Below are 13821 nucleotides of genomic sequence, written 5' to 3' on the forward strand. Positions count from 1 at the left end.
GTACTAAAGAACCACAGAATCATAGAATTTCAAGTCCTCTTTCTAACATTTGTGACGGTAGAACCACAAGGGCCATTACCTTTTCGCAGATAAGCTCTTTGTTAGATATAGGCCCTTTGTACTCTACAATAAATTGTGAACTGACCTCTATGTGAGAAAGCGACCCAAACTCTGGGATTTGTTACCTGCTGCTGGTACATTTCCACACTTTGGTTTGTGTCCTCTGGACATGGGCATCTTCTCTTATGATATGCTGGTGGTTTCACTTGGACTGAGAGAGAATCAGCTATTTCAGGAAAACTTCAGGGACAGAAGAAGGAAAGAGAACAAGAAGAACAAAGGAGAGCCAAGAGGGCTTTGTGGCAGATTTTGTTGTGGCTGTGTTAGACAAGTGAACAGTAATGATCCGGTGTAGTTGTTGGTCATCCAGGCTAAGTTAATCGCTGAAGGCACTTGTCAAAGTGAAAGCCTCATGACTCTAGAATATAACAGAATGTACACTTAGAATATTAATTGTTTCAGAAAATTAGCAGAGAAGAACAATTTTGGGAGAGTGCAGAAGTAAAATTGTAGCTAGAAAATAACACAGCAGATTAAGTGCTAGTTTCACTTATTCCCTAATCCTTTTACTGGAGAAATAACTGGGGATTCCACAAAGATCAGTGCATTCATGATGGCTTTTTCTAATCCACATTGAGTAAAGCTATGTTGTAATTAGAGCAAGGGGAATGCAGATACCTCTTTTTACCTTGCTGTCATTTGTAAAATTCCTGTTACTCTTTGGGGAACAGAAAGCCATGTGCTTTTAGGCAATTGCTTATTACTGTGAACAACAGAGTAGTAACTACCTCTGGAACATCCAAGGAGCCAAATGTCAGCTGTATAACTTCAAGTTTCCAACAGAGCTAAAATAATTTTCAGCAGCAAATAATCTTGTCTAAATAGCTTTTGAACTCCTTGCTTTTGTCTTGAATATTTGATTGAGAATTGTTTATATATTCAGAAACAGTCTTAACAGTACCTGAGAGGAGAGCTGTGTTTTCTGTCTTTCTCTCAAAAAAATCCTATAAAGTCCATTAAAAATATTGAATAACTGAGAAACCACAAGTCAATTCACTGAAGAGTTTATGGAGAAGTTGACAGTAGTCTATTTTTAAACAATAATTTTCTTTTCAAATAAAATGTGCAGCTCTTTTCATGTATTTGTTTTAGAAGCATGTTGCATAGTTGCTTTTAGGCAGTCATTCCCTCTCCAACTCCCTTAATTTAGTCTGGGCATGGTTTCCTACCAGTGTTAATTATTTTCCAATTTTCTTCTCCATTATTGTTAAGCTCTACATTCTGTCCTAATACCACCACAATTCTCCCTTTTTGTTGGCTGCTCATAAATTAAAACACTGGTATTAAAAATTTGGATTTAACAAAAGATCTTTTTGTCTCTTCATAGTTCTTTGTCCTTTCATCAGAGTGAAATTACAAGGGTGTGTAGCCCAGTGTGATTCTAGTGTGATCCATCAACAACTGCTGTCTGGGTTGCTTGCTTTCCCTCCTTCAACGTTATTTCGAAAATGCGTTTGCATTGCATTTTACTATATAGCAGACTACCAAGTCTGACTTTTAAGAGGGTAGTCATTGTAGCCTCTCCCAGTCCCTGTTTAAAAACTACACAGACTTCTGATTCCTCTATACTTGCATTCTTTAATTGTCCTAATAATGTTCCATTGAGCCTTTTATTACTCTGGCCTCAAGGAATGATGTTGCATAAATATTAATATAAAAAGAACAGAATCATCCACTATTGTGGTTCATCCACTGAAATTTGAACATTTTACAGCCTGAAAAATGCCAGCCCTTGCAGTTGGGTCAGAGTCTCTGTGAAAACATCATGACTGAGATGGGAAATAACAATCATTTTTCGATGCAGAAAACCAGAGACATCATATTCTGCTCCTGTCCTTTGCATCCTTCCAGTGATGCAAGCACTGGTATCCTTTTATCCCAGTATGACTTTCCCACTTTCTTTCAGTCAGAGGGTACATCATAAATGAAGAGGTAAGCAAAGAAATGGGCAGTACTGGACAGACATTGACTTTGTTATGCAAAACCTTTATAATAGCACCGTCAACATGAGAGACCTCAGAAGTCCTCCTGCAGTTCCTTAAACAAATCATCTGCTTTGTTAACCTTTGTCTTTTCAGACACTGAGTATTTCTCCATAAAAGTGTGATTAGTGTTGATTAATCTCATTTAGAGGTTTTGGTAATCTGATTAAAATCACAGACAAATATTCATCTTATAAATCAGTGGTACCTCAAGTACTGTGCGATTCAGGTTATATAAAAATCAGTTGTAAATTTACATTCCATTACACTAAAGAGTAAACATAGTTCTGTCTTTTCAGTAAAACATAGTTTGCAAACCTTGTTTTCAGATATCAACACATTGTCTGTTTTTAGGAAACAAAACCATGACTCCTTCCCACTCCATTCTCCCACTCAATGCTATAAAATGCAAACAAAATGACTGGTCTTTCAGGTATAAAAGTTTTTGGCCAGACCCTCAAATGAGGTAAATCAGTGTATCCTCTTTGAAGCCAGTGGAGCTGCTCTGCTTTATGTCAGCTAAAATTGTGATCCAGTAGATTAGTTGCTTTCTTTGGGGTTAAAGCTTCATGGAGTCTGGACTTTCTCTCCATTTAACTAACTCACAAAAGAGTTGCAAAACTTCATTCTGAGGCCTTGCAGTTACCTGCACTGAAGCACCAGCTGGGATCTACTTCTTTGCCCCCTTCAGTTCATTCTTAAAAAAATGTGATTTACTCTGCAATACTGTTTTCACATTTAGCAGCCTGGTAGGATTTTTGGTGTGTCCCTACACTTTAATTAACGATGGTTTTTTTTTCCTCTTCCTCCAGAGAGTCCTTCCTAGGGACACGCAGACAATAAGTCTCATCTAAGCTTCAGTGAAAATATTTGAATAGATTCTGCCAAGAAACTACTATTTCAAGATATTTTGAACATAAAAGCCATTCCAGGGAAAACTGATCTCACAATAGGACAGAGTGCTATTTTTAAAATTCCTTCAGGCTTTGCAGCTGGGGTTTTATTTGTTTTTGGTGGGGTTTTTTTATAATTACTCCTTGACATTCTAAAGATAAGTTCTGTGCGTGAGCATTCTACAGAAGAATACTGCAAAAGTCAACACTTCCAGACACTTCTTTATAGCATAGCTGCTGAGCATAGGTTTTATCCATGTCTATCATTATTCTACAATAACAGAGCCACTAACATCTGTCTTTGTCTAGGGTTTTGTTGATAAAATGCCAACACAGAGAACCTCAAGTTGCAAAAGTAATATTGTTATTGCCAGGATTCAAAACAGTGGAGACGTGAAAGACTTTGCTGTGCTTGTGTACTGCAAAACTGTTTTTTCTAACTGCCCCTGTGTATCTTGCCTTGCCTAGATTCTGAAATTACGTAAATGAAAAAATATTTACAAAGTTTCCATAATTATTCTTGATTTAATTTAGCATCTAAACCATCCAGTCCTTCTTAATTTTTCTTGGCTTGTTTCTCTTTTTCCATCTTGTGATCTCCAAGGTGGGTCAGTGTTATTAATTTCACCTTTTTAGACTCTGCAACTGAATTCAGAAGACAAAATTAAGTTTTCCCTGCTCCTAAAATCAGTAACAAAACTCACTGTGATTTGGCTGGGAGCAGGACTTGCCCTGAGAAGGCTACACTTTTGAACGGGGATATGATGAATCAGACACAGACTTGAGATTTGTATCCAGTGGTCTAGTTTTCAGCCATTCACTTCAGTCAGAAATCATAATTAAGATCAGAAAACTACCTTGTGAATATTTTTTTCCATCTAGGTACTTCTATATCCCACTCTTGCCATAATTTGTAAGTGCTTCGCAAGGTTTTAAAAATAGAAAGGACAAAATGCTCTCCTGCTTTCTTACCCCCTCCTTTATTTTCCAAACCCTGTGAAAAATAGCTTAGTTTAGAAAGGTTTACTTTGCTTTCCTTACTTGCTTCTTTGCATATGTGAAGAATTTGCAGAAGGAAAGACGCATTGCAGAAACGGGTCCTGCAGAAATGCTGTTATTCTTCACAGTGGTCAGGACCGTGTTCAGTATCCCGAGATCCATCTCCTGGGAGAGTACTGTCTTTGTTACTTGAACCTCTCCCATTGGTGACACAATTCTTGTGGGCAAATATTTTTGCTATACAGTCATGACAGAAGTTGTGCAGTGGTGCCTCCCTATTTGATGTATGCTGTAAATTGTCTATACTTCAGCTTGCATGGCTTCTCCTACTTTGTCAGCTTTGGATTGGTTTTAAGTCCTAAAGGAAGAGTAATTGAGTTCTAGGAGACTTATAGGAGGGATCTGCTGGTAAAGCAACATCCTGCTAACAGCCCTGTAGCACTGCTGGATGAGAAAGTACTTGAACAGTTTCAGAATGCGTCTGCTTTTCTTAAAAGCTTCTGAGAGCAGAGAAAAAAAAGTCTTGAGTTTCCATATTGGCAAAAGGGAACAGTTTGAAATGCATTGTTTAAAGACAACAGGTTTTCAGGAGTGTTGGTACCCTGCCATCGTTTGATGCCAAGCAGTACATTGGGAGGATGTGACGTGCAATTCTTTATTTTTCTGTCTTTGCTTCTTTCTATTTCTCTTGCTTCCAAGTGGAAGTCACACATAAGAGGAAGTAAGAATGGCAGATCTCCAGTGCAGGACTGAGTTAAATACTCTTAGCATTAGCTTGGATCCTCCCCTGCCATTTGGACAGTTTCTGTTTGGTACTTGGATGTTCTCTAGATTTTGTATTGAAGGAAATGAGGGCTGTAACTTTCAGTGCTATCCTTGTGCATTGCCTTCAACAGTAGTCTCTAGTGTACATATTTGGACTTGTTGGATATGAAGCGATGAAAACATTTCTATGGATTCTTGTTCTCAAAGCTCTCAAGGTCAAGTAAGGTGTGTTCCTAGCAGCAGGGCCTTTACTTTGCAATCCAGTTACTTCAGTCAACCCTTCCAATTTCTTCTTAGTGTTAAAGGCTTGATTTTCATATCAGGCTGATCCACTGTTTCATTTTCTAAAGAAACAGAAAGCAAGGGAAATACCTCTGAAAAGGTGATGGCACTAACTGCTGTTATAAAGATGTAACTTAGTGCCGCACCTGTGTTAATGATCTTGCATACTGTATGACTTCATTGCAAGTTGCAAATGGGTGAAATTATAGCTTATCCATATCTAGGACTATATTTCCATGGACTATTTAAAAAACAGGCCAGACAATATGTTTATGGCAAACTACCAAAAAGTACTCCTGAGTCTGTGTTTTAAATGTCAGGGCAAAGTAGACTTGAAGGTACTCTTATCTAGCAAGTCTTTTGAAAGCGGAACACAGCTGGGAAAATCCGTCTCTCTTTCCTTCCTCCCCACTACACAGATGTTTTGTTCATGTCCAGGAAATGTTTTCAGTAGCAAAAATTATTTTTGTTTGAAAAAGAAAAATCATCCAGGACTTTGCAGTCCATTTACAAGGGAAGGACAAAAGTGTTTTCACTAATGAAAAATATCTGTAGCCCTTAATCGATTCAAGTTTGGTTTCTTAATAGCAGTTCAGGGGAATGGTGGCAATAGTTACACAACTGCTGCCCTGGGAGGGTTAAATTTTGCTTTTGACATCTCCTGTGTTGAGTCGAGAAGAGCCATTTGGGGCTAGAAGAATGATATATATCTGTGGGAGGGAGGGAGCAGCAGGGGTAGGGAGAGCACTTTAAATGAATTCTTTAATGGGAGCCCTTTCCAGAAGGCATCCGTGGTATTCCTCTGCAAAAGGAAGAATAAGTACTCAGCACCATATATGGTGACACTTTTATGTTTTTTAATATAAACACGTACAGGCTGGAGCAATCCATGTTGATGGGTTTTGCTGATTGGTTGGGCTGGGGGGGAGGGAAGGAAATGAGACCCTGCTTTTAATATCTTAGCATTAGAAAACTTAAGAGCTTGGGTTTGAATAAATAAACAGTAGGCAGAGTTGGAAAAGTTTTCAACTTTGCAAAATAGCCCCTTCCCCTGCCCTGATTTTCCAGCTTTTATATTTGTTTTCCTTTAGCTTGTTTGTTTGCAGCTGTTTCATTCTGTAAATTGCTTTGATTTTTGTTCAGGGAGTATGTTGTTCCCAATATAGACAGCAACAGATCAGTAGAAGTTATTTGAGATAGCTTGGCTCCAAATATAGGGGGACCAAATCCACGCAGTCAGCCCCCACTGGGCACAGGAAAGGAGGGTGCCCGCTGGGTTTGAGCTGCTTTAGTGCAACACACAATCACTTAGCTCAGGCAGCTTGTAGTTTTGGAGGGAGAAACCTCTGCTTTTCTGATTTCACTTAAATATTTCAGGAACCAAGTTGGAGAATGCAGCTGCCAGGTGTCTCTGATGCTGCGGGAGAGTTCAGCTTCCAGAGCAGAAATGCTCAGAGAGTGAGTATTTTTCCCAGGGAGTTGCATGGGTGGGTTCTATTTTTTGCTCCGTTAATTCCCTGCTCTTACGGACCCAGGCTGGCTGCTGTTCAACCTAATCCCCAAATGTGACCCAACAAATTGTTTTCATCATAAAGTCTAAGCACATTGCACCAAGCCAGAGTAGAGAAGATCTTTTTTGTTTGTGCCCTTATATGGCTCCTGAAGTCATCATTGATGCAATAAACTAATGGAGTGTGCTCCTCTAATCAACCTCCCCTTCTATAAACACATTTTGTTCCTGCTCTGAGATTGTTCCCTGACATTTTCAAACCAGCCCCTTTCCTGGCTCTCTCTTTTCTTTTTCGGATCATAGTGGGAGGGAATCAGCCAGCTCTGGAGAGCAAAGAGATGGTGGAGATCATGGTAAACTAACATTTGATAGAACAAGTGGCTTCAAAAAGAACAACAGTGAAACAAGAGCAGCTGAGGAAGAGCAGGAAGACGTCCGAGGTGTGCTGAAGAGGCGAGTGGAAACTCGGGAACACACAGAGGAGAGCCTGAGGCAGCAGGAAGCTGAGCAACTTGATTTCCGTGATATTTTAGGCAAGAAAGTCAGCACCAAAAGTTTTTCTGAGGAGGAACTGAAAGAAATCCCAGCCGAGCAAATGGACTTCCGAGCAAACCTGCAGCGGCAGGTCAAACCCAAGACCTTGTCAGAGGAGGAAAGGAAAGTTCATGCTCCTCAGCAGGTGGACTTCCGCTCTGTGCTGGCCAAGAAAGGCACCCCAAAAACCCCATTGCCAGAGAAGGCACCACCTCCTAAACCAGCAATTACAGATTTCAGATCTGTGCTGGGCTCAAAGAAAAAGCCACCTGCAGAGAATGGCAGTGCTAGCACCCCAGCAGCAAATGCCCGCACCAGTTCTGAAGCCCAGAATGCAACCCCCAATTCTCAAGCCCCTGTTGCCAAACCAGCACTGAAAAAAGAAGAGAAGAATGACAGAAACCGTGAACATGGGTGTCCAGTGGTGGATGGTGGAATAATTGGGAAAAAAGTTGAAAACAAAGCAGCAACAAGCAATCCACCGGCAAGTAAACCACCAGTAAGCAATGCACCAGCAAGCAATCTACCAGCAAGCAAACCACCAGTAAGCAATCCACCAGAAAGCAAACCACCAGCAAGTAAACCACCAGTAAGCAATCTACCAGCAAGCAAACCACCAGTAAGCAATCCACCAGAAAGCAAACCACCAGTAAGCAATCCACCAGAAAGCAAACCACCAGCAAGTAAACCACCAGTAAGCAATCCACCAGCAAGTAAACCACCAGTAAGCAAAGGAACAGCACCTTCCTTTACAGAGAAGCTCCAGGATGCTCAAGTAGTAGATGGTGAAAAATTGGTCTTACAATGTCGGATTTCCTCTGATCCCCCTGCAGCTGTCACCTGGACTCTAGACAGCAAACCCATCAAATCATCAAAGTCCACTGTCATCTCCCAAGAAGGTAAATTAATTGCATTTGAAGGCAGCTGGATGGCACACTGTTATATCCGGCTCTTGATTAATAATACTTAGTTCATTAAACGTAAAGCAATACTTTATTTAAGTGCTGTGCTAGTAACTATTTCCAGATGCAACTTTCTTGTTATTTCAGTGGAGTACACAAGGAACAGTATTGTTTGACATTTCTTGCAGATTCTTCTTTAACAACCTGCAGATGTAATTTTTATAAAGTTGTCTTCTTGCATTTTCAAATGCTGTTTACATTGCTAACGCTGTTTGAGGAGCTGGTACATGACATTTACTTAAGCTGTACTTTAAGGATTTAGAACGTTGGAAACAGAATAATATTCTTGCTGGTTTACAAATTCTAATTTAATTCTTCTGCATGTTTAGTATTTCAGGCTTTTTATTGCAATAAGAAACACAGAAGCAAAGAGGTGTTGTGTTATAGAAAGATATTACAACAACTTCTAGTTACATAGTTAAGATCAGAGTTGAGAATTTATTTCCAGTCTATTTAATGCCCCACCACAGATGCATCTGTTGCCTTTACAGACACTTAAATATTTGAATCCCACTGGCCTGGCAACTTTTAACTAATGTAAGAACAGTACAGTGTTTGGTAGAAGTCCTCAGAGAGAACACTTACTGTTGTCAAATTGAGTGATCTTTTTATATTCCACATTGTGAATAATGAAACCCTACTAGGCTGGTTTTGTATGAAAGTTAATATTGTTTCTGGACAAAATATGTTTTCCCTGGGACAAAAATAGGGAGGATAACTCCTAATACAAAAATATTATTAACTTCATATTTCTTTCATAAAACACTGAATTATACAGAGAATGACACTGTCCTGCACGTGGTATTAAAAAGTTCTTGCTCACAGTAAGAATTATAGCTTAGCATAGTGGTGTGCACTCTTAATTGTGAATCTTTTTAATCCAGACTATTTTCAGTATTATTAAATGAGAACCAAATGAATATGCACAATGGTTCACCACAAGAGATGAATCCCATTGCAGTGTTCCAAGCACTGAAACATGAGGATCCCTTTAAAGTGGATGCAGTCAGAAATAACATCGCCTTCAGATAGCATGGGGGGAAAAAAGGTACCCAAGCGCTACATTAAGGGGATACCAAAGTAAGTAGACAGAGAGAGGGAAACGGTAGCAGGTGTGTTGTGTCTGGCATGTGTCTGAAGTAGCATTAAAAAATTATTTATGAGTACATGATGATTTGCACCAGACTGTATAGAATAGGGGTAACTGTCATGTATGTGAGAAAAAGTTGAATGATGGAAATGCCACCCTTGTAAAAGTTACTGACAGGATCAGGAAGGTGGAAGACTGCAATTTAATCAGCCTTACACTGGAAGAAAAATTTCAAGGGTTTTCTTGCAGTTGCTCAGAGTGAAAAGAAATTATGCATCTCAAAGCTTCATGTCTCCTACCAAAGTACATCAGATAGACAGCATCTCTGTATCAAAACTTCTGAGCTGTGGTAGAGCCTCCTAAAATTCCAAAGCATTAGTGTTGTCGTGCTGAAGAAACATGTTTCCTGACAGAAATAATCTGAGTGCTTACCTGTTACAAACTCCCAACTTATATTCACTTTATAAAATGATACCGTGGAGCTGAAACTCCAGTGTAGTTGTGTTTACAGTGGAGTGATCATCAAGTACAGAAATGCTCTAGTACCTGCCTGAGCAGGGCATGTGACTTTTCCCATCCAGTTTGTCTGGGCTAAGTGACACTCTGTCAAAACACTCCAGAGCTGGTATTTTGTCAGGATGTCACACTTCAGCAGTGCTTTCCGTGGAGGCAAGGAGCACTGGATAAGGAATCCACACTTTCAGGGCAGCTTCTTGCAGGGAGTGAATAAACTGTCCTTATGTTTGAGTTTTACCTGCATTATTACACTAGTATACTGCTTAGGCAGTCAATACCACCAGTACTTCAGAGTTCTGCTTTCTTTTGCACATATTTGCAGAGCATCTTAGAAAGAAATACTACACAGGGAAGTAAATGGTATAATTTTCTCCCCTAATGGAAAGAAATTGAATGAGGATTAGAGCTATTTTTTATAAACCTTATTACATGCCCTCTGGTACACTGAGGGGATGCCTTGCACGATGGTGGATTTAGGGTTTTTCCTGACAATACCTGCTAGCTTTGGTACTTGGAGAACAATGTGTTGCTGCTCTCCCGCTGTGAGATGCTTTCATGCCAACTGTTAAGTAATTAACTAGGTGTGCATGATACTCACTTTAAGTCCCACTTTTCTCAGAGATTGATTTTTCTCTTTTCCCCTCATGAGGAACACATAAATAGTTGAAAGAACCAGGGGAGGAGAAGGAATAATTAGAGCTGCAGACTAGAATTGAGAAATAACAAATTCGGGATGAATATCAGGAAATATTGTTCAACAGAGAAACTGTATGGATTAGTTTCACAGAAAACGTTTGGTGCAGCTTTAAACATAGAGAGCAACAATAAAACTGGATGCAGGACTCAGCAGCCCAATGCCAAAACCCCAGATTCCACCTTTTGCCCCAAACGCTGAAAAAGCAGCTTTGTCACACCAGCAGGTGTCATGTCCTTCAGCAGCAGTTGCTTTGGCCAACCTTGGAGCAGCATTTAATGGGCTCTGGAGATAATTCCCTAGAGTCATCCTCAGCTCAAAGGAGGTTGAGTCTGTGGGGAAGGAGAGGAATTCAGAGCAAACGGACCTAGCTCATATTGGCAGGCTTAGATGTTGCAAAGCCATTTTTCATTTCTTCAGTATGACCTTGCTCCTCTTGTGTCCAGCAACAAAATCCACTATGGAAGTGGATAGACTGAGTCTATTCTTAGCTATTTCAGCAAACAGTTTTGTGCTGCTGTGATGCATGGTGACCACTTGTTCTCAAGTATGGAAAATTGTCCAGAGATACCTCACAGAAGAATAATTTATTTGTTCTTAGTGAGCTGGATACTGGAAAATCCTCTGTCTAGAGTGAGACACATCTATCTGCTTCTAATCATATTACAAGCCCATCTTAGTATGGGCCACTGGCCAGTGGCCCACCAACTGTTCAGTATAACCAGCACATGAACCAGCAGAATGCCATGTATTTGTCTTTTGGAAATTCAATAAACCCTCTCTGACATTGCTAGAAATAGATAACAGTTTCCTGATGACCTGGTGAAAAAAATATCGCAAAGATAAATATACAAAATCTCATTTCTGGAACATGCCCACCTGATAAAACAAATGGCATATTTGGCCAGGAAGGGTGGACTTAAAAGTATACTTGTGTGTAACAAGTTCACAGGATCGACAAACAAATTAGTCCCTTTATGTGTCACTGAAAGTAACTTTCTTTGGCATATTTGTCCCAGCTGATAGTTAGGCTCTTTACCTGTTAGAAACAACCCTATTCACTCATCTCCTCTGTGTTTAAAGACATGAACACTACATCGCCTGTCCAAGGCTGTTCAGCCACTAGTGTGCAAGAGAAGGGGGGACGTTAGCCCCACTTCTGTACCATTGGAGAAGCCCGAATTCAAACACCCGGAGCAGAATAATTGCTGATTAGTAAGGCAAAGGAAAAACTAAATCATGCCTCGAAAATGACCTTCATCTTCAGGTGTATTTATACAACATTTCTGTTGTAGTCTAGTAATTAATCTAGGGCTTGCAAGGATCCTATTATTCCAGGGTTAAGTTTCCATTAGTAATTAGAAGTCAGCTCTGGGCAGCATCATACTGAATGTCACGATCACAACATATCGAAGATCAATCTCATTCCTTCCATTTTGCATTTCAACTAGTAATACTATTTTGTTTCCCTTTGAAATCATGGATGTCAGTACTTGTTTCTCCATTTTTCTTAATAATTCCCCAAATAGTATTCAGTCTGTTGATTGGTATGAGTGATTTGTTGCTTTAAGTATCATTTTGGTAGGAGTTTATTAATGCTTTGATTTTACTTTTTTCTTATTTTAAACACTTGTCAGAGTGTGGTTATCTACATTCCTGGCATAGATACTGATGAGATTTTTTTGTCTGTGAAATCTCAAAATAAATGGTAACTGTAACAAACAAACAAAAGAGAGTACTCATAGATTAGACCATTATGCAGTTATATGGACAGGTTAGACAGTGTATGATTAAAAGGCAGTTGATTTTCATATGAGAGAGTTTTTTGTTTGAAATTACAGGGGGCTTTTGTTTGGAGAAAATTTTTTAAGAAGCTCTAGCAGACATGACAGTGGACTTAGACTTATAAGGACCGAGTAGAATAAATTTCCTCACACAGTGAACTCTTTAGAGCAGGAACCATTTTGTTTTACATTTGTATGGTACTTGGCACAGCAATGCCCGTCCTGGTGTGTGACTCAGGCTTGGATAGAAAATCCAGATAGAAAATTTTTGCATGATTACGAAAGTTGTTCTAGAAGATGACAGTGAAAGGGGTTTGGAAGCTGGCAGCCTTACTAGACTGAAGAATTGAGGTGCACAATGAATTTAAGCAAAATCTGGCAAAGTTGCCATTTTTTAAATCAGCTTGTTCTGCTTTCTTTGGGTAGATTCAGTGCCATGTAGCTATACAGATGGAAGAGGAACTATTCACTGTAGGCTTAGGTAGTAGGGGTGGTGTAGCCCAGAAATGCCCAGAGTTTGTGCTGCTTTGTGCAACACAGCATTTTTTTTTCTTGGCAGCTATAAAAAGTTGGTAATCTTGTTAGCAATAATGCCTTAACAACTTTCTTGTGACTTAACTCCTAAATCTTCCTATCAGTTGTGCAAGTCTGTGTGTGTCAGTCTAACTAGGATCTGCCATGACTCTTTTTATTTCTTTGTAATTAACTTCGAGCAAGACTTTCATGTATAATTAACATAACTGGGTGTACTGCTGAAAGTAGGTGTATTCTGCAGTTTAAAAAAAGCTTCACAAAGTTTAAGGCTAGGGAGATCATCTGAGCGTCAGTTCTGACACAGCTCCATGTTTGTCACATGCCACAAAATTTCCCTCTATACTGCCATTTTTGTCTGAATCTTTCTTCCAGAAATGCATGTAACACAGGTTTCAATATAGCAAAAGAGAGCCATTTGCTATAATCAGTGGTAATTTATTGCAATGCCTAATTATTCATATAAGTGTTTTCTTTTTAAAACAAGAAACAAAGCAATTACTTAGTTCTAATTTGAATGTATCTGGTTTCTTCCTCTGTACACTTGTCTCCTTTCTCTCCTAAGCCAAAGAGCCCATTTATACTTGATAGAATGGTTTTGACTCTGTAATGTAGATACTTCTCTGTCTCTCTTTTTTCTAAAACTTAACAAGTCAAGCTCTTACTAACTTTCTCTCCATAATGTCCTTTACCCAGCCCTTGGAGGCTTGAGGTCATTTTTTGTTCTTGTTTTCCTGTTGTCAGCTTCTTTGTGAGATCTTTATTTGGGCAACCCTAACTCTCCCTAACATCAAAGTCATTAATATAGAAATACAACAATATAGCATTAATTACAGGCAGAATAATGTAAGCACAAATATTTCAGTAAAGACGAAGAAAATTACCTTTACACAGATACATTTGCCAATTAAATGTGTAATCTCATGAATAATGAAAGTAGGGTTCTTATGTTGTTTTCCTCAAAACACCATCAATTAGCAATAATTAAATTTAACAGCTTTTCATCTCTGAAATTCATGTGAATTTTTTCACTATTTTTCCTGCTGTCATTATAACTGTAGTCAATATTTCCAAGTCAACCTACTTGCAATTTTTACACAACTGTGACACTAGCACATATTTGTACTTTCCCAAACAATTTGTGATTTATTAGGAAATT

At 39.1% G+C, this 13821-nt stretch overlaps 1 protein-coding gene across 10 annotated transcripts in view; it reads left to right on the forward strand.

The window, feature by feature from the left end:
- MYLK (myosin light chain kinase) overlaps positions 1-13821 on the forward strand; it is a 208891-nt gene that overhangs the window by 129818 nt on the left and 65252 nt on the right. For all 10 annotated transcript variants that reach the window (XM_065070506.1, XM_065070505.1, XM_065070502.1 and 7 more), the window contains 2 exons: positions 6419-6499; positions 6855-7984. In XM_065070506.1, the coding sequence (XP_064926578.1) occupies positions 6419-6499; positions 6855-7984 (1211 nt within the window). The remainder of the gene's footprint in view (positions 1-6418; positions 6500-6854; positions 7985-13821) is intronic.

Source organism: Columba livia, chromosome 7, assembly GCF_036013475.1.
Source record: "Columba livia isolate bColLiv1 breed racing homer chromosome 7, bColLiv1.pat.W.v2, whole genome shotgun sequence".
Classification (NCBI taxonomy): Eukaryota; Metazoa; Chordata; class Aves; order Columbiformes; family Columbidae; genus Columba; species Columba livia.